This window comes from Elgaria multicarinata, chromosome 2 (assembly GCF_023053635.1).
Source record: "Elgaria multicarinata webbii isolate HBS135686 ecotype San Diego chromosome 2, rElgMul1.1.pri, whole genome shotgun sequence".
Classification (NCBI taxonomy): domain Eukaryota; kingdom Metazoa; phylum Chordata; class Lepidosauria; order Squamata; family Anguidae; genus Elgaria; species Elgaria multicarinata.
This window is the reverse complement of record NC_086172.1, coordinates 117,871,372-117,893,664: the sequence shown is the minus strand read 5'-3', so window position 1 is coordinate 117,893,664 and position 22,293 is coordinate 117,871,372. Positions and strand designations below refer to the sequence as shown.

The following is a 22,293-nucleotide window of genomic DNA, read 5'->3' as shown; positions in this document are numbered from 1 at the left end:
TACTTCTTGTCTTATGCGTCGGTGGCAGTGGAAGCCGCTGGACACAAGGGCGGTGGAGGCAGGTAAGGAGATTGGTGAGGTTGGCCGTCTCTGAAGCGCCAAGGCGGCCCGAAGCTTCGGAGGCAGTTGGCTTCGGGCCGCCTTGGATTTTGCCTGAACCAGTTTGGATCCAGTTCTGGAGGTTCCAAATCACCCCGATCCAGTTCAGATTCGGGGTTCGAACCCGGGGCGGTGCACAGCCCTACTTATTTATATAGATAGCAAATAAGTACTTCCAATTGTAATTTGTTTTTAATTCATGGTGTTCCCCCTCTCCTCCAAAATTGTACTTAACAAAATTAACTTGTTCATAGGATAAAGTGTAATAAAACATGTTTCTCCAATATTACCTATTTATTTTTAAAGTTTACTGTTCTGAGATTTCTCTTATTGTGTTATAAGGAAAGCAGTAGAAGAACACACACGTACACACACACAAACCAACATCTGACCATTGCATAATGGGCTCTGTTCCTAGTGAAGATAGTGCTAAAAATTACCCTTATGAAATATAAACCATCACTAAATAAATCATGAAAAGGAAAATCAGGACGAACGTCTGTCTGCTAAATTTACACTGTGTGGCTCAAAAGGGACACACGTACACAAAGCCCACCTCCCTAGAGAATCTACTGGGATGGCTGACAATACCGTAATTCCTTTAAAAATACACAATTGATCCAGTAATAATGGGTAAGGTGGTGGCATAGCTGGCTACGTTAAAAGCCACTACACCCCTTGTCCTCACTCGTCACTGGATACAACAGGATTTTTCTCTTTGTGACGTGGATAGAGACCACAGTATGTTCTCAGCAGTGTCTGGGAACGAGGCCCAACATGGAAGATGATTTTCTAAATTTAACTCTCTAACGTCGTCAGCAGATAAGACTAGAAAATGCTATTTGCAATGCCTCTCAGGGTATTCTGATGCTACATATAGAGCAGCAGGCTAAGCAGTGTTGTGGTCTGAATTTCAATTAGTGCCTCAAAAATAACTTGACGTCCTTTAGAAGACAGGGGAGGGTGAAAGGCACAGACATTCAGAATGGAGATGGCTTTTTTTCAGCAAATGTCTTTGGCGTGAATTGTAGCTTCTAATCTTTATTTCAATTGTTTTCAAAAAATCTTTCAACAATAAATCATATTCTAAATCTGCACATCATCTTATATGGAGACTCACTGCCTTTGCCCATTTCTTCAATATATCTTGCTATTGGCCTCGCCATATGAACCCATTCTGTCTACTGTTCGTTAGAACAAGACACAGAAACAGGGGCCAAGCTATCTCCTATTAACACGCAAACTCTCTAATGTGAATGTATTTCAGTCTTTTGTTTTAAAAAATGCTTACAAAAGGTTTGTGCCAGACAATATTAGTCATGTTTTCCTCCCATTGAAATAAATGGGACATAAGTTAATCGTGATTAACTTGTCCCATTGATTTCAACGAAACTAAGTCTCACCAAGCCTAGAGATAGAAAGACAACGTCTTTGGAAGCTGTATTAAGACTTAATGTGGCGTTTAGGCATAGGCGAGAACTTGTTCAACAACACAAGGTTTTATACACTGGCATCATTCTGCTAACAGAACAGAACTACTGGTGGAATGGATTCCCCCTTCCCTCTACACACACCTTAAACCTGCTCCGGAGGGTTGGGGGACACACTGGAGCAGATCTGGGGGACACTCAGGGGGCTGCACTGGGAAAAGAAGGGGGAAGTACTATTGGATGAGTGGACTTCTGCTAGTATGAGGATTGGATCCAAAGCCAGCAAACCATAAAGAATGCACCATGTGGCAGACAGCTGCTACCCAGGGCTAGCCCTATCATTAGGCAGAGTGAGGCAATTGCCTCAGGCAGATTTTGGGTGTCATGAAAGGGCAGCAAATTGGTATTATTGTATATAGTAACTGCCAGGGAGAGATACTTCTGCAATTTTGTTTTGCCTGAGATGCCAAAATAACTTGGCAAAGTAATGCACTTTAACTTCAGTAGATTTGGCGGGGGGGGGCAGGGGCACAGTTTCTGCCCCCAGTAGCAAAATGTCTTCAGCAAGTCCTGCTGTTCCCAATCTGCATATTTTCTGTTTTAAAAGGCCATGCTTGCTCTTCATTTTCATAAAGGTAATTAGTGCTGTGCTTATCCCACAATGTTAGTTCAGGACTGTCACACTCAAATGTGTGAAACTGTAATCTGATCTTGAAAAGCATTTCAAGAAGTAAATTGAAATGAGTTGAGGACCCAGTAGATTTGGGCTTCTTTCTGCTCGTCTTGTTTTCCATTATTAACACCTGTGTATTCAAAATCATCCTCAAAATCATGTAAGGGCCAAATAGTAGGTTTGAAAGAAACCCTAAGACCAAATCCTATGCACAGAAGTACAAAACTAAAATGTATGAATTAAATGGAGCTTACTCCTTCATGTGTATAGGGTAGCAGCTATCAATGGTTTTGTCAGTATTTAGGTTTGCCAGGTGTTTAACGTAAGAGACCTACTCATGGGCAAGTTTCATGGTGGCTGTGGTTACATAGCACCTTTGGCATAGGAATCTCGCAGACACACCTTAAGCTGGGTGGGTGATCAGGCTTTAGAAAGCCCTATGACAAACAGCTTTTCCAAGTTGTCTTTTCCTGTACCTTCTACCCTGAAAAGTGTTCTCTAGTGACGATGCTTTTAGAGATTTTTTTTCATAGAAAAGTGATTTGGTTTTTTTAAAAAACGTTTTACTACACAATATATTTTAATATCGGGACTAGTTGTGCAGTGTTATATTGGGTTATATTCCATTGCACTGTTCAGGGCAATGGATTCCCCACCCACTCTTTTCCATTCAAATGACTGAGCCTCTTCTGATGGTGAAGTGACTCAAAGGAAAGGCCTGAAATGTAAGATGAAGAGCTATAGACACTCCACTCACACACCACCCAATTCCTTCTGCCACTGGATCCCCCCTCTGCCTGCATCATAAAGAGTTCAGACCTTTTCTAACGCTCCCCCAACCCTGAGAATAGGATTGAGGGAATGCAAGGGGATGGGGGGGGCAGGGAGGGAGAAGGGGGGATTCCTTCTTCAGTGAGTGCTGCATTGGATATGACCTATATAATATCTGTTAACCTATTGTGTGTTTTTAATTAGGGTTAAATTATCTTGAAATTTGACTTTTTGAGGCATGCTGAACAGCTCCTGGCAAATGAGCCCCATGAAAATTAATTTACTTTTGTACTGTAAGTATTTTTAAAAATATATATAAGTGAAGACAAACATACCGTCATTTTTAGACCTTACTGTGCTAACTGTAGTTCCCATCACTAAAATCTACCCAAACAATTGTTACCTTTTGCCACTCACTCAGTAAATATGCAAAAGTAAAAAATAAAATAATAAAATTAAAAAAAATGCTATGCAAGGGTAACAATCTTTTCCTGTTCAAAATATATGGAGTTTCAAATTCAAGCAGTGGTCATTATCTTACCCAAAATACATAAAGTACTATGAGCGACAGATGTATGTATGAAGACTTTCCCCTACACATAGTTAGGGCTGCTTCAAACGTGAATTCCATCTGCTCTCACAGTAAGATGGTATTTCCACATAGAAACTTTCCTGTTGATTATGCACACACACCTATTTTGTTTCACAATGCAGCAGCAACTGCAGCTAATTTGGGGCTTCTCAATATGTACAGATGCAAAAAAGAAAAGGCATGTACACGTCAGATCTATGTAGTTTGCATATTTTTACTTACATGGAAAAGAAATTTATGAAGGAAAATCCTACACTGGAACAACCCTCAATCTGACCGCAATGTATCTACAACCCAAAGCTGAATATGTGCTATTAGAAATGTTGGCCAAAAGGTGCCTGAGATTCTAAATTTGCAAAATTGAAGTATTAAAATAGGGCTTATGCAATAATTGATTTTTCTAATGACCTTATTCTCCTTATCCAAATGGAAAAGACAGTGTTTCTCTCAAAATACAAAACTTGGAGAAACCTAGCTTTAAAAAAAAAAATGTTTGTAAGTTTCTTTAAAGCCTTGCTGTGCAGAGGTTACATTGCTTCTGTCCTCTTCAATTTTAGTGACATTTCTTTAAGATGAGGCTCTATTATAGTCTAAAAGTCAGAAAAGCTGGATAAGCAAAACCAACATCTTCCTCACTTGTTAGATATAGGGGCCGGTTTGCACAATTAAAGTAAGTCACTGCGATACATGCCGGGCTGATTTCCATAATCACTGCCTGGGTTTGGCTTGTCGTATCACCTGAACCTGAGCAACACTGCTTGTTGGATGGCAAAACAACCCTCCATTGGCTGTTGGAGGGTTGTTTCCCCTCCATCAAGCTGTGCTGCCTGGAGATGGACAACATAACAAGTCGCACCTGGGTGGTGTTGATAGAAATCACACCCCACATGCACCGCAATTTAAATAATCAACCCTAAAAAAATAATTTACAGCTACACTAAGAAAATCATTCAGAGTTTTATGACTCCAGTGTATGCCCTCTGCTTATTTGGACGGGAGGTTTAACAATATCCCAACTCATCAACGATTCTGCATTTGTGAGCCTGGTGAAGTTGAGGATATTGAACACCATTTACTACGCTGCCCTCTATATGAATCCCCAAGGTATACATTTCTCCATCATATCCTCAGCTTTTTGTCAAATAGACCTTTTCTGGATCAGATTTGTACACTGTTTACAGGAAATGATGTAGATATTACGCTCCAGGTTGCAAAATTTGCCCTAGCTGCCAGAAAATTAAGGGCCTGAGGGGAAATGAGGTTTTAATGTGCTAGTTTATTTACTGATTTTTTAAAAAAACAAAACAAAAAACTTGGCCTGTATTTTTTGTTGTATGCTATTATTTATGTCCATGTGGAATTGTGGTGGCCTATAGCTTTGAACAATAAAGATAAACTTGAAACAAGTTGCGCCTGGGTGATTATGCAAATCACATACCACATGCACCACAATTTAAATAAGCTACCATGGCTTATTTTGATTGTGCAAACCAGGTCAGAGTCTGCCCCATTCTGAACTCTGGTGTTAATATTGTATAAATTCTTCCAGTATAGTTCTGAAGTAAAGAACACTGAAGGAAACCACCTGATGAGTTATATTCCAAGAAGCGTATATAAGAAATGCAACCATATATCATATGCCACAAGAGGGCACCAGAAAAAAGCATTTTCAGTTAGCACGGTATAGGTGCTAATTCAAGAAAGATATACTATATTTTAGAAATACTTAGACGAATTTAAAAAACACATATGGGATTGGGAATGGTCATGGGCTGATTAACATGAGCATTGAGAAGCTAAGAAAAAGCAGAACTATAATGATACAGAATGAGAACAGCACAGTAGTGCATGCATGGATAGGGGAACCTGTGGCTTTCCTGATGTTGGAGTGCAACTTCTATCATGCTGAACATTGGCTATGATGGCTGGGGATGATGGGCATTCAACATGTAAAAGGCCACATGTTTCCCATCCCTGAAAGAGGCCACCAGTATTCTAGGGAGAGAGATGAAGTGAATACATAAAGGGCATTGGACTAGGTAGGCAACAACACATAGCTGAAGTCAATTTTTCAAACCTGGCTTGCAATCATGGATCTATCCCAAATAATAGCATTTGATATTTGCATTAATCCGGGGTGGGGGTGGGGATGCTAGACACAGTTGTTGTGGTCAGACATTATTTTCCAAAGGCATGCTAGTCTAGCCTAAGTAACTTTTAAGGCTGAAATCCTTAAAAAATTTCAGTGCCAGGTCAAGACTTTCCTTTTCTCCCAGACATTTAGCAGCATATGTTGAGTTTTAACTGACACCAAAACGAGCTTTGGCCTGGCCAAGTGTTTAAAAATTGTTTTAAATGTTAGCTGTTTTTATGTTTTTGTTTTTAAATTTTGTATATTGATTTTTAATGTTGAGTCTTTTTAATCTTTGTAAACCACCCAGAGAGCTTTGCCTATGGGGTGCTATACAAATGTAATAAATAAATAAATAAATAAATAAATTCTTATGCCCATTTATCTGGGAGCAAGTCCCACTGAACACAACCAGGCTTATGTGAGTAGACATATACCAGATTGTACCGTATCTTTTTTTCCAGTGCAAGATTTAACGTAAAATGTGCTCTGTGTGCTTTACTTAAAGCTCCCCTTCATCAGCAGTATAGTGTCCAGGACTTTGGAGGGAGGAGGTATGAAGCGGAAGGAAAAGGTGATGTATTTTTGGGACATATAGGGTAGCAGAATCCAGTTCTGTCCGTCTCCCAGTGAAATGGAAACTACTGGCAGTGATTTCCTTTCCCCAAATATACTTCAGAAGGTTGGTGGCAAGACGTGGTTGAACATGGGGGATGCAGGAGTGAAGAGAGCATGGGGAAGTCCTGTTGTGTAAACAGACATTGGCTTGAGTGACCTTGGATGAAGCCTTTACTAGGAGCCACTTACTAGGGAGTAAGCCCCTCTTAACACAGAGGGACTTGCTTCTGAGTAAACACACAAGTTTACACATGATTGTACTATTGGGTCCCATATATACAGTATACATGCAAGAATTTTAACACTGGTAAATACCATTGTTATTACAACCTATTTGGAGCATCTCTGCAACCATTACTTTAAGTTGTTTAATTCTGTGAATGGCCGGAGACAACATGGAAAAGACAGGTATCTGTCTACTAGTCATTCTATGGTCTTAGATCAGGGAGGACGAGTATTACCTGTTGGTACTGCATCCCTCTTTCCATCTTCTCTGCTGTTCTTTTAATGAGAAACCAAAAATGATAGGTGTGTGTAGATAATATCTCACTGAAGAATAGGTCCCAGTACAGAGAGGGGAGATCCTTACCTTCCTAGGTTCTGAGAAGGCAGGGGAAATCACATTTCTGCACTATTGTCAGTGCAAAGATGTTTATCCATGCTGATTAAAGAGTTGTCCAAACAGATGGTAATCATCAATGCAATTAACCTCCTGGTACTTGATAAGTGTGGCAAAAACTACAACAATGGTGATGTTCAATTACACCTAGTATTTGATTGTGCATATTAATGGACCTTAGCCTAGTTTGGTTCAAGATATATCAGTGACTCATTTTTCACAAAGTAATGACTGGCCACTAAATAAGACTTAGCACCAGTAATTAGTGAATTACAAACAAACCCTATTCATGGACTTTATTTATTTGATTATGCAAAGAGAACACCATTGTAAAATGGTGCATTAACTGCATTTTGTGTATCAGTTTGTCTAAAGAATTCTTGTAAGGCTGATTTACACAAGATTTCTCTCCTACATGGGAACAGCTTGAGCCATCAATGGGTTATACTCTCACAGTGACACGTCAGTAATAGTAATGCTATCATTGTTAACAACTGCTGCTAACTGTATTTGTGTAGATATACAATGCTGAGCATGAATGTGGCCAAGAATGGGTCAGGATGCTCATGTGTAAAGGCAAGCACCCTATACAAACCAATCTTTAGGGTGTGCAATTATTTAGTTATGTAAGAAACACTTAGCATGTTAAACAGTCCTAACTACTGAAGAAATATCTCAAAAGCTGCAGTCATATTCAGCTAAGAATTATAACCACAAGTGACAAAACAGGAAAAAACTTTATTAGTTTTGTTTCATTTTGAAGTTGACAAGATGTAATGTGTAGCTGTCTGCACCTTATATATAACTGCACAGGGGATAAACTTTTGGTAATTGCTGTATAACCGCTTTATCTTATAAGTAGTGACATGGTTCCATATTCATAAATACTTATGGCAGGCATATGGCACAGAGCTCTGATGCAAAGGTGAATTGACACCTTTGAGCATAATTCCTAATGTTTATAGTCTATTTATAGTTTTATGTATTCAGGGAGTGGCCATTGCTCAATGGATGGGCACATGCTTTGCATGAAGGATTGTCTGAAACCACGGAGAGCCATTGCTAGTCAGTGTAGACAATAGCGATCTATTTGGTTTAACGGTCTACCTTGAAATACAGTAGTTTTATGTTTAGTTAGCTCTGGGTGTCCTTTGTTCTTGACATAGGCTCAAATATATCTGAAGGCCTGACTTTCATAATTCCTATAAAGGGTTTTATTTTCTGTCCATTTCAAAAGGGGACAATGATCATTAAGCAGGTTGGAGAATTGCTGGTGTTTCTTCTTTCTACTTGAAGAGTATTTTTTTTCAACTCCACAAAAAAAAAATAATCAGTGATATCAGAAGTTGGATTCACTAGAATGTTTATTTCACATTCTAAAAAGACAACAAAGAAATGTCCACACCATTTCTCATGTTCAAAGTTCTAAAGTTCTCACATTAGCAGGGGATGTACAAGGTGACCTGAAGGGCTGCCCACCTTTGTAGTCTATAAAAGAAAGGAACACAGTATATGAAGAGCAATGCAGAGGGGACAATATAAATATGGAGGCTTCCAGCAGTAAATCTGTGTTTTGTGTACTATCCCTCTGGTATGTCTTGAATATTTCTGAGGAGATCCACATTTTTAAACAAAGGGCAGAAATATCATGTATATGACCCCAAATTAGTACCAAACTAGCAATGGGCACATTTGGAGCATCATTCTTATTAGGTAGGGGTTTCACTTCGCTCTCATGAAAGCAAATTGAAATAGCTAAATGCAGAAGAATGATGCAGTCACCCAAGCCCATATTTAATAGAAACCAAATTCTACTTATGGTCTTGTATACCTGCTTAAAGTATAACATAACATCAGTGTGTTACTCTAAAGATATACAAGAAATACAGCATGAAAAAATACATACATGTGTACATGAAAAGCACACATATTCCAGCAGTCACATGAAACCTATCTGCAGAGTTCTTCAGATGATACTCAGATGTTATTAGAGCACCTCATATTTAGCATTCCCAAGATACCCAGAAGTGCACAAATGTGAGGGTTTAACACGACGTGTGTCACCCCACCCAGACCAATCACCAGAAGATAGATACTATGAATAGTTTAAGAATAATGAGAGATGAATATCAGTAATAGGCATTGCCAAGAAAATATTCTTCACTCAATTATAGAAGCTCACACACATTTACTGCTTCTCTGCTTCCAGTCTAAGAATTTGGAAGAGCTTGGGCAACATTTGGAGTGACAGAAAAAGAAGGAAAGGACAATAGCAGCGAATGGGATTTGGAGGGGAATGGATAATGAGCAAATAGCATTAATAGCCAGCTGTGCACTATGGGCAGTTCTGCCCCGCTCCAAAGTGGTTTGAGCCTTTCCCCAAAAACTTCCCTCACGGCTTCAAACATGCCTCTTCAATTGAAATCTAGAAACTTTCTTTTTAAAATGGACTGCAAATATGAGAAGCAAGGCTCTAGATTCTGCACATCTGAGAACCTGGATGTGCAGATTGTCAAGGATAAAAATCCACTTTGGTTGTAAGGCAACTCTGTTTTATTAAGCTTAATGCAACTGCATGGAGTGTCCTCCAGACAAAGAACTTCTCTCCCAGCAGTGTGAAAAGCAGGTATATTTTGGGGTGGGTGACTGCATGTGGATGCTGTCTGCTATGGATTTTTCACAAGGGTATGTGCAGCCCTGTTTCTAAGCCCTTGAAAAACCTTTCTTCTGAACTATGAAGACTCCCACACTTTGGCCTAGAATGGATATTCAAGAAAAGAGAGAATGAATTCTACTCCAACCCTTAATACACTCCTGACATATTAACTCAGATTGGTGCAAGAGTCCGTTCCAAACCTTTATTTATAATTACATGTGGAATTAATGAGCAAGAATGTTCTATAGCTTTAGCAGATAGTGCTGAAGACATTTGTTTAAGTTTTTCACTGCTCTGCTTCAACAAGAAGCTAAATTTCTTCAAGTATTTATGGAACGTTCTGAAGAAACAGAACACTTGTTTTAATGTAGCAACATTTCTAATCACCAAGGAAAGTGCTGGTTTTAATGAGACGTGTTTTCTTTTTTTACTAGTCCCTCTGCCTCTAATTTTGGGTTCTTGGCATTTGCTAAATAAATAGATGGGGAATAAATGTAAGAATAGTTCAATAATGCTCTGGGGAGGAAGACGTGATACTATCCTAGCTTTCTCGGAGTAGAAAAGATTGTAAACAGACATTGTCGGGAGAATTAAGTTGGGAATATAGCGGACAGACTTTGCTCAAGTCTCTTTTGACAATACTCTCAACTAGATCTAAATGAAAAGCACTATTCCCTTTTCCAGCTGCACATATAAAGTAGAGGGGGAAATCAGATCATCAATGAAAGAGAACAGTCATCTAATTTCTGTAGATAAGTGTTACAGAAATAAATTATCAATTTGGGGACTTATTCAGCAGCTGCTTACCACTGCAGGTAGAAGAGGTGATGTTGTACAGAAATGGATAGAACTGCAAACAGCGGATTAGCTTCAGGCTCCTCTCACACTCCAGGCATTTTGTAGCAATATCCAGGGCATGTCTGAAAGCCTGTAATGCCCCACTGACATTCTTCAGAGCCAAATAGGCATTTCCTAAGCTCAACAAAGTCAGAGGCTAAAAGGGAAAAAAGAAGAAGCAAACTTGCATCAGCACAGGCATAGAGAAAAGGGCAGAGTTTCACCTGTGGATATTGCCTAATTTTCTGCCTTTTACTTCCCCTGAACTAGATGGAGAAAAAGCTCAAAAATCTTTAGAACATTCAAAGTATTAAGTTCAGACCTATTCTGCAATTGGCTAGACAAAGGAACTGGAAATTTTCATAGTTCATAGAACAGTAGAATTGGAAGGGGCCTGTAAAACCATTAACTCCAACCCCCTGCTCATTGCAGGAATCTACCTTAAAGCATCCCTGACAGATGGCTGTCCAGCTGCCTCTTGAATGCCTCTCATGTGGGAGAGCCCATGACCTCCCTAGGTAATTGGTTCCACTATCGTGCTGCTCTAACAGTCAGGAATATTTTCCTGATGTCCAGCCGGAATCTGTCTTCCTGTAACTTGAGCCCATTATTCTGTGTCCTGCACTCTGGGATGATCAAGAAGAGATCCTGGCCCTCCTCTATGTGACAACCTTTCAAATATTTGAAGAGTGTTATCATGTCTCCCCTCAGTCTTCTCTTCTTTTTTATAACAAGCACTTTCATATCCTTGGGAAGTCTGGTTTAAATTGTAAACTATAACTATATTTAAACCACCTAGTAAATTATATTAATATAACTTGCCTGTAAAGTTGAGATTAAACATATAGGATTCAAAAACTGTACTCTGTACAGCACCATGTACATTGATGGTGCTATATAAATAAATAATAATAATAATAAAAACTGTAAGACACCAGGGAAACAAAATATGTCCTCCTTACAAAATGAACGTTATTACTCATTAGTTTGTTCAGTGGTGCCCCACTGAGCTTATTGGCTTGGACCCTAAGTTGGAAGGAAATTTTCCCAGTCCCCCTCCAGAGGCTTGGGGGCTGCTAGGGGACGAGAAATTGCACAAAATTGGGAGGGGGCACCTTGCATGGGCAGAGTAAAGCTGTTAAAAATGTTTTACTTTTAAATTAAGCTTTGATTCTAATATTTATTTCTTGGTCTAGCCCAGTACATCAGAGCCTGCTTCAGTTGCACCCCCACCCCAAGCCATAGGGCTAACTGTCATCTTGACCCTGTGGTGAAGAAGCAGCGAGGGAGACAGGAGCAGGCAGAGACCATCAGAGCCTGGTTCAGTTGGACCCTCGTCCCTGAACAGGGCTAACGGCCATCATGACCCTGTGGGGAAGAAGAAGGAGCTGTTGTTCTGCCCCTCCACTGGGAGATGAGAGGAGGGAGCAGGGCCTTCCCACCAGCCTGAACAGTCTCCTTAATTTCTTTTTTCTTTTCTCCCTCTTCCTTCCCCATCCCCTTTTCCTCGTCTTTCATGTATTTTTTAGAATGTCAGCCTGAGGGCAGGGACTGTCTTCTTTACTGATCAATTGTAAGCTGCTCCGGAAGCCTTTTTGGATGAGGTGCAGGATAAAAATACTCTAAATAAATAAATATTGCATAATATGGAAGAATACATGGGAGCAAGAATACTTCTGCTTTTCTCCAGTGAGAACATTTCAAAGAAAAGGCACTCACCTCAGAGCCATTGACAGCTAGAGCTTTTCGTAACAGCTTACTGGCATCCAGGTGAAGGCCATAGTGAATTAGAAGGTTGGCTAGATTGACTAACGGGATATCCTGGAATTCGTGTGGGGTTAAGTTAAACGCTTTTCGCAAGCAAGTGAAGGCATAGGTGCCATTTCCAAATGCACGCCAGTAAAGGCCAGCTTCATTGAGCACTAGCCATAAGGGATCTCTCGACTGAATTTAAAGGGGGGAAAAGAAAGAAAGGTTATCCTTATTAGTCTCATTTTATTTTTTGCACTGTTAGTCCTCCATCGCTTCCTAGCGATGTGCCAGCGACAGAATTCTAGAATGGTTTTCAGTGATCATCAGCAGACGGCCATACAAATACAAATGAGCTGTGCATAAACCATATATTGGGACAGCCAGTGACAAAGAAACAGGATGTAGTAATGTAGAAAGGAACAGACTTCATGGCTGGAGTCACCATCAACAGGGAGCAGGTTTAGCATGCGCACACACACACACACACAGATGTCAAAGTGCAAGGCTTTGTTTTCTCCTTTATGATTTGTTTAAAACATTTGTATCCTGCCCTATATCATGAAGATCTCAGGGCAGCGTACAGATAAAAACATACAGTATAGAACAATAAATATGCACAGTTAAAAACAAATTAAAGACCCATGGAAAAAGTAAAGCATCATACTTGGGCACAACACTACATTGGAGGGCAAAGCCTATATCAGGCCTGAAACTGGGCACCCCAGAAGACAAGGAGGGCAATTTCAGGTCTGTTGAGAAGAATACACTATTGTCAGCAAACCCCCCCCCCCTTTTCTCCAGGTTCAGATCAGTTTCCTTCCTCTCTTCTCCAAATCCCCAAATTAGCTTTTAGTTTTGAAAAAATAATAGAGCTAGTTTATTAGCTTTTCCAAATTAGTTCTCTCTTTTTTGTAAATGGACATTATGAAAGTAAGCACTAAATGGGATTTTGTGATAGACTGTATGCAATAATAAACACACCTATTAAGAGAGTAAGCTCTACTGAAGACCCACCCTCTGGAAAACCCTCCCTTGTGCAGCTCGGGAGGTGGAAAATGTAGTATCTTTTAAATGTCTCCTAAAAACATCTTTTTAGACAAGCCTTCCCTGGACTGTAACTTATTCTGGTTTTATGTGACTTTTAAAGTTTTAATTTGGATTGTTATACTATGGTTTAGCTGTAAACTGCCAGAGAGCCTAGTCTGTTGGGCAGTATAACATGTAATAAATAAAATAAATAAATAACTTCAGAGTAACCATGCATAGGGTTGTACTGTGAATATTCTCTCAGTGAATAATGTGATAATAAATTGAGTTAGCAAACAACTACCTATGAAAATTGTGAACACTAAGCCTAATAAGAAGCTTATTGCTGGCTGTTATGCACACTTGCTTTCCTTCCCTCACACTGATTTGATTGTTCAGGATATTATAAGGGGGGGGGGGAGAATCACCCAGTGTAAAACCTTGTAAGAGAACATGGTCCGCTGAAGGAAGTAAAAGGAACAATTCTAGAGATGGAACTTGAAGATAGCACCCATCTCAAAGGAAGTGAAAGCAACATTTTATTGGCAAGAAAGCTGTTAGCAGCAAGTATCTGCTTACAGTAAAAGCAGTAAGTATCTAGGAAGACCAATTTACAAAGTTAGGGAGTATATTTGAGAGGGTAGAGAATACTGACAGATTGTTGTTGTTGTTTTTAAAGATAATTGGCTCATAAGTGAAGTATGCAAAGTAGGAACAGTAGTTTCAAGCACTTTTAGGCAAACTGAAAGACTGGGAGAAGACATGCAAAAACAATTTTGACGGGTATCTTAAGGAACAGACGAAAAGACTTGATTATGTTGGCAAAAACATAGCTAGGTGCTTTGGAAACAATAGAGGGCCAGGCTAGGATTAACTGTGCCTTTATTCTGAAGTTAATATATCAAAAATATGTTAGGAAGTCACAAGACATCTTAAATTTTATGGAAAATGGGCTAAAGCATCTTATCCACAAAGCTTCTATCAGAAGACAGAAATACAGACCTATTAGTCAGAGAAACAAATATTTATTCGAGTACACTGGGAGAGATGGTGCAAGCACTGTACGTTTCCTCAAATTCTGGTAGTATCATTGCAGCAAAAAATTCTAGTTGCTAAATTTTATAGGTCCTGCCTTACAAATATTTCTACTGGGCAACAGGAATACCGACATGTAGTTTGAAACAAGTCCAGATATCAAGAGTACACAGAAAACAATGCTGTTAAATTGGTGCTAAATTCTTTGGGTTATATCCAACATTGGGATTCTGCTAATGGAAGCAGTTCTGTCAGAGCAACTGAGAGAGTTCAATTCTCCCTCCACTCCATGTACTCTCAAAATCTGCTCTAGTGGGCTGGGAAACTCTCTGAAGTAAGTTTTCGGGTGCTGTGGAGAGTTACTTTGGGGAGTAGGGATGGTGAAAGTCCCATCACATTAGCGGACATCACTTTATCTGCAAATACTCTTTATTTCATGTTGTCAATCAATCAATCATTGTCCTATATGAATGTTGTAAAACATGACCAAGCTAGCTCATTTCACATACCAAAATCAAACGTCTCTAATCAAGTAGAGGGAAGTGGAATTATTTTATAGTTAATCAGAACATTTTGAATTATTAAATAGACTGTAGTGAGTTTGTAGGATGCTAAGAGACCTGTGTAGCATAACACAGTGAATAGATTTTAGTAGGCTTTAGCTGACAAAAGTAGGCCTCATTCCTTAGATGGGCCTCTCATAGTTACGTCACCCTTTTCTCATGGAGTCTTATCTCAAGATGAGCTGGGAGGTTTTCACTCTTAACCAGCACTAGAAAGGCAATTAGTTCCCCAAGCTGAGCTGCTTTGGGAACATGTGAGAGGAGTCCCCCTTGCTTCTTCTGACGGGAGGGGGGGGGAGGGACGGATGTAGTCTGTCGCCTCCTGAAAGAGAGGTAGGCAAGAATCTAGCTGAGGAGATCCAATCCATAGGCTTTGTGTTTTGGTCTCGCTTCAGGGGGCAGCCTGGAGAATTTCTGTGGCTCAAAGGGACAGCTTTTGTCTATCATGGGCCCCCTGACAGACACCCAGCTATACAACGTGATTAGCTGGAAGGAGGTGTGAATTTTCTTTGCATGTATATATTCTGCATCCATTTTCTATCAATAAACTGTCATCAATTTGCACAAGTGGCTTGTTTCAGCTTGATAACCAAAAGAATCTTATTGATGACTCGGACCTGGCAGAACCAGAACTTAGAACACACAGATATTTGCTTTGGTAGATGACGGTACTTTGGGACTCTGATTCTAAGAGGCACGTAAAAACCACACATTGCAGGCAGTAGAATTCGACTCACCTTTACAATGGCATGATGGATAAATGATCCAATTTGCTGCTGTGTAATTGATTGATTGTTGACACGAGTGTATAATATCTGCACAACACAGGACAACCATTTAAAACCACACATCATGGAATATAAAAAGTATTTAATGAGAAGAGCTAGTTTGGTTAATTAAGTTTAATGATCTAAAGAATCTAGATATTTTATCACAAAATGGAAAACAAAGAGAAACCCTCAGTTTTATATTTTGAACATTGGCAGGAGTTGATGGGGAAAAAATTAAAACTGCAATGTTAATTTTATAAACTGGGTATAGTCTCAGCTTGGTCCTACAGTATAAAAATATGGAACAGAATACAGATAATAGGTTATATCAGCACAAATGTAGTTCATAATCTAGAAATTTGGCAAGAACCAGACCTCCCTTTGTCTAGGTGCACAAAAGCTTACAGTTGGTAGCAGAGGTTGGAGAAAGCAATGCTGTCAAAATCCAAAACAGCAAATCAAAGTAGTGAAACACCACACTTTAAAATGGTTTGCTTTAATAACAACTACTTCTGGTTGCATAGAGGGGAAAAAGGTATAATAATAATGATGCTGATGTGAAACGTAGGTTAGTGTTACATTTCCTCATATGTAAAGCACCACTGATTCAGAGTATGTTAATGGCCTCTTTTATATGTGTCATGTCAACTAACCGAACAAAACAAGCCCTCAGAATCAGAATGAAGTGCAAAAAGGGGTCTGCTTTCACTTTTCAGGATGTTCATTACAAATTGAAACAAGCATCCTGTAATTGTTTCCTTTCCTTAAAGACTCAGTCACTTCCAAATTTGATTTTATGTGGGAAGACATCTTGCTTACAAGAACTTGTGAAGTCTGGAAGCAACTATTCCTAGGGCAGAGATGACAAGAGGCATGTTAAAAATTGAGCAACACACACACTTACTTGTTTCGCATGCTCATCCGGCATCTTTACTCTCAGATCCAGATAACCGTCTAGTTCTTTGATCAACATGTACGTAGAGTCACTATTATGGACATCAGTAATGGAAGAACAATCTGGCTCATAGACTTCTGTTTGTGCATGGTCCTCCCCTGGTCTGTTAAGTACTGAATGGATTCTAACAATCAAAAGAATGAACACACAAATATAACCACACAGTTCCAACTACATGGTTACCAGTTCGAAGCAACCACACAGAGCACAACTAAATCCCTGTAGAACTAGGAGAGGCAGAACAAGTGTTCCTTGTTAATTGTCAAACAGAAACCATTATCTTTGATTTGGCACTCCTTGCCACACTTTACTAAAGGCAAACTGAAAAATTATCTTGCACAGCTCAATAATCTGCATGTTGACTGGTACGTAAGTCCACTAAACTCACTGTGGCAGGCAACCTAATTTCCAACTTTCCAAGAACACTTTCAGACAAGGCTTTTATTACACCTTCGCCCTGCCTCATTCACAGAATTTTACAATGGTCCAGACACTGTCTGCCACTTGTAGGAAAACACAGGTGGACTACAACTTCTCCTGTCTTTTTCCCTACCTGGAAAACCCACTCAGGAAAAAGAGAAGCAATCTCTGCACAGTGCCTTCTGACAGAAAGCAACCCAACTGATGAACACATCTTTTAAGCTTCATAGCTGTTTGTTTTTTCAGTGTGATTATACTAAATATGTTTTTTCAATCTGCATTTTTTATTATACTGCACTGATTTTATTCAATAGTAAAAGAGCAGTGTATAAATACATTTATTATTAACACTAACCTTTGTCCCCTGTTTTCTGGTTGCAGGAAATAGGTTGGAAGTTCTTCTGGGGAAGGGATAGCCGGATAGGATTTTACACAATCTGATCTTTTAGGCCACATAATATTCTGCTTCTCCTGTTCAAGAGACAAAATATTCCTTAATTTATCATCAAGTAGCTTTATTAAACATCATTCTCCTGATTTGCTAGTTGCTGGGGTAAATTCTTCAGAACTTGAACTAAAAGAAAAGTCAGGCCTTTTAAAGGTTTCCAGTTTCTTTTGACAGTTATTCCTAAGTGTATCAAATTAAATCTTTGGTCATAGCAGGCCAATGCTTCACAAATGTCAAGTGGCTGTTCTGTAACTTGTTGGTGTACATTGTTGGTACTATATAAATAAATAAATAAATAAATAAATAAATAAATAAATAATAACAACTTCAAACTTTGTGCAACAGGCTTTACAATCATAACATTGCTGTAATTTGTACTGCATCTGAAGATTTGGTGGTGGTGGTGGAGACTAAACCAAAATCTATCCTTGGCAACATGAGATACCATGAGTCCAGGAGTCATTCTGTACAGTGCCATGTGCATTGGTGATGCATAACAACAACAACAGCTCTAGTGTGGGCATATTTAGTCACATACTTTAGCTTTTTAAAAGAGTAACATTAGTGAATAGATGTGCTATGATGCTTTGTCAAGAAGAGAAAAAAAGAACAGCTATCCCACTACGTACCCTGTAAGCATCAGACTCCAGGCCCCATAATGAGAAGACTGAATGGATCATAGGGGAAGACTCCAAGGAGTGGCTGAGGTCACTGTGGTTGGCATGAAGTTCAGAATTCATGGATGTCATACTGGAAATTGAATCAGCACCACTGAACTAGAAACAAAAAGAGGGGGGAAATGGAATTAAATACCTTTAGGAAGAAAAGGTATTTAATTCCTTACAAAACCAACTAACGACATTGAACTCAGAAACACTACTCTATCACCTAATTTTGCTTCAGGTTTCCTGGTCACTTTAAGGTTATAAGAAATTAGCATAGTTCTAGAGTAAATATTAAGCAAGTGGAAATAGACTAGGATAGGATAAGAGTTCCTTCATAAGAACATAAAAACATAGGAAGAGCCATGCTGGAACAGACCAAGGGTCCATCTAGACCAGTATTCGGTTCACACAGTAGCCAACCAGCGGTGGACTGGGAACCCCCAAGGAGGACAGAAGTGCAACAGCACCTTCCTGCTCATATTCCACAGTAACTGGTGTACATAGGCATACTGCCTCTGATGTTGGAAGTAGAACACCGCCATCATGAGTAGTTCAGGACTAGTAGCCATTCCAAATTGATGGCCATCACTACATCCCTTGGTAGTGAATTCCATAGTTTAACTATGTGCTGTGTGAAGAAGCACTTCTTTTTATCTGTCCTGAATCTCCCACCAATCAGCTTCATGGGATGACCCCAAGTTCTGGTATTATGGGAGAGGGAGAAAAATGTCTCCCTATCCACATTCCCCACACCATGTACACTGCTATCATGTCTCCCCTTAGCCTCCATTTTACCCAAGCAAAAACAATCCCAGCTGTTGTAACCTTCCCTGATACAAGAGATGCTTCAGCCCCTTGATGATTTTAGTAGCCCCTTTCTACACTTTTTCCAGCTCTTCTATACCTTTTTTTAGGTGTGCTGGCCAGAACTGTACACAGTATTCAAAGTGTGGTCACATCATAAATGTGTATAAAAGCAATGATATTAACAGTTTTATGTTCAATTTCTTTTGTAATTATGCCTAACATGGAATTTGTATTTTTAATAGTAGCTGCACATTGGGTTGACATTTTTTTGAGCTGCCCATCACAACCTCAATGTCTCTTTCTTGGTTGGTCACCACTAACTTGGATCCCATCAAGCTATACCTCAAATTGGGAATCCCGTCCCCCACAATGTGCATTACTTTACACTTGCTTAGATTGAACCACAACTGACATTTGGATTCCCACTCTCCCAGTTCGGAGAGATCATTCTGGAGCTCCTCACAATCTCTTTTTGTTTTAACCACCCTAAATAATTTGGTGTCATCAGCAAATTTGTCCACTTCACTGCTCATTCCTAATTCCCTTCCAGAGGTGGGAGGGGATTGCTCTGCTTAATAAGGGTGCAGGTCAAAAAGGGTGGGCTCTCTCTCCAGCTGCTTTAAATGTAAATGCTTCAAAGCTGCAACAATATGTTTAAGTTTGGATTGTTAATGCTTTGATTTCTAAGTCACAAAAACTGATAGGACATATCATTTATTCTTGTTGTTCTACAGAGGGTCTCCAGGTCAGACTTTATTCCTCCTACCAGCTCAAGGAGCAGCGAGTATGCTTGTGATGTTTTAAGACTTTTGCCTCTTTAGAAGGTGCCCTCCCAGTTCCAAAACACAGCCAAGCTTAGGACAGAGCAGTTCAAGGTAAGAAATCAACACGAACAGACAGGATTAAGGAGAATGGCTCCTTGGGAAATGTCTCACACCTGTTCATTGTGTCACAGGCATGTCTACAGGGAAACAAGGTAATAAGAAATGAATAGCCACTGAAAACAAACAAAAAGTAGGGACTGTAGAACCACTGTACACCAAGAAGAAACCTTCACAGTTAAATCTTAATACCCTCCTCTCTGTTGGCGTAGGAGGGTCCCCAGGTTGCAAAATAAAAAAGCAGTGGGATAGCTTGGGTGGGATGTGTGCCCATTCTGTGACAGAGGGAGAATGCTTCAAAACACTTTCCTTCCAAATGCTTCTTCTGCAGAAGAACTGGTATTTACCCTAGTGTTTTGACAATGTGTTTGCTGAGGAACAAGTGGCAGTCCACAGATTTCATAAACAGCTACTGTATATTGGTTGAAAATACTGCTAAAGTGGCTGTTGTCCTGGTGAAATGAGCCATAATGTTGCCTGAAACTACACCTCATAGGCTAAAGCAATGCAGGTTTTAGCCACCACCCTATGACGGAAGAGGATACCTTTTCTGCTTGAAATCTGTGAAAGAGGTAGTTAACCTTAGGTGTTAATGAAGGGTCTTGTCCTTGTGGAAAAAACAGATTGTCTTTGGTGGAAAGTGCAATAAATCTTTTGACACCCTGCATGCAGATGTTATAGCAACCTGGAACTGCACACTGGAAGTGCTACCAATTTCACTGGTTTGAAGAGAGATTGGCAGCTTTTGAAGGATGGTGTGTGGTTTCCAAGAATTGAATCTGTGGATAACTGGTGGTCTAAAAGAGGAATTGCTGCAGGCATGAGCATACTGATTTGGGTCCTGGATTTGAGAGCATAAAAAGGGCAGAGGCTGATGTTTTAGAGTCAGAACATAAGAGCCATGCTGGATCAGACCAAGGGCCTATCTTGTCCAGCATTCTGTTCACACAGTGGCCAGCCAGCTGTTGACCATGAAGCCACAAGCAAGACATGAGTGCAACAGCACCTTCCTACCCATTTCCCCAGCAGCTGGTGTACATAGACTTACTACCTCTGCAACTGGAAGTAGCAAATACATATTTCTACCAGGACTAGTAGCCATTGATAGCCTCCTCCTCCAGGAATTTATCTATGTTTCAAAAGGAATAGATAAGAATGCCAGGGAGGTACTTAATCTAGAACCATGAGCTGAGGAGGTTGTGACAGATTCTCCCTAAGTGGAGTTATGGACAGAATAAAGGGTGCTTTTGAATAATTCAAGCCAGTTGGAATGGGTATATAATTTCTGCAGTGTTTAGGAGCCAGGCAGAAGATGCCCTCCAACACTGATGCTGGAGCTTCAAATGGATCCTACAAGAAATGTTTCTACTGGCTAGACTAGACTTTGCCCCACCCTTTAAAAAAACGAAGCCTTCCTGTGTTATGAGATCTCTCTAGAACTTATGCAGAACTTCAGACATCTCAGAATAATTTGCGTTCTTCTTTACAAATCATGGAACAGAAAAGCCAATGTACTGCAGACAAACCTCAACATATTCAACATTTTCAAACATGTCACCGCGGTGATAGCGAACAGGTTGGTCCCACTGGCAATGCAAACTGTGTTGCTGGTTGCCCAGGCGACAAATCTGATGGTTTCCTGCAACATATAAACATGAGACAAGAGTTAAAAACTAGTGAAAATGTTCACTGACAGCATTAATGAAAAATAAAATTTCTTCCAAGTCAAGCATCCAAAACCTGAAAGACTCTGTAATCTTCCATTAATTATGCCTCCGTGTTACTTTGTGAAGTTTCAATTCTGCATGGAGGAGGAAGATTTTCAATATTCAGTTATAAGGGTTCTCTTTAGATCCATCCAGAGCTTGTGCAGTTCAGTCACTTTGGCCAGCACATAAGGTCTTTCCAGAAAGATGCATTTGCCAAACTAAAGAACTAGACTAAAGACTCCAGACTAAACCAAAATTTAAGTTCTCTATGGTACAGCTCCAGCAAAGGAGATCGTTACCTTGTCGTGGTGCTGGAGCTTGAGCACCTCAAGGATGCCATGAGCTAAACCGTGAAGGGACACCCAAGACGGGAAGGTCATGGTAGAGAGGTCAGACTAAATACGATCCCTGGGGAAGGTAATGGCAACCCACCCCAGTATTCTTGCCATGAAAACTAAATGGATCAGTACAACCAGAGATATGTCGATATACCATCGGAAGATAGGACCCCCAGGTCGGAAGATGGTCAAAATGCTACTGGGGAGGAACAGAGGATAAGTTCAAGTAGCCCTAGATGTGATGACGCAGCTAGCTCAAAGCCGAAAGGACGGCTAGCGGCCGACGGTGCTGGTGGTGAACGACGAATCTGATGTTCTAAAGATCAACACACCACAGGAACCTGGAATGTAAGATCTATGAGCCAGGGCAAATTGGATGTGGTTATTGGTGAGATGTCAAGATTAAATATAGATATATTGGGTGTCAGTGAACTGAAATGGACTGGAATGGGCCACTTCACATCAGATCACCACCAGATCTACTACTGTGGACAAGAG

The 22,293-nt window shown here is 40.0% G+C and overlaps 1 protein-coding gene across 1 annotated transcript in view; it reads right to left on the bottom strand.

The window, feature by feature from the left end:
- TTC17 (tetratricopeptide repeat domain 17) overlaps window positions 1–22,293 on the bottom strand; it is a 78,559-nt gene that overhangs the window by 35,816 nt on the left and 20,450 nt on the right. Inside the window, 7 exon segments of the mRNA XM_063117436.1 lie at window positions 10,397–10,583; window positions 12,146–12,370; window positions 15,540–15,617; window positions 16,477–16,651; window positions 17,303–17,418; window positions 18,025–18,171; window positions 21,275–21,387. Coding sequence (XP_062973506.1) covers window positions 10,397–10,583; window positions 12,146–12,370; window positions 15,540–15,617; window positions 16,477–16,651; window positions 17,303–17,418; window positions 18,025–18,171; window positions 21,275–21,387 — 1,041 coding nt within the window.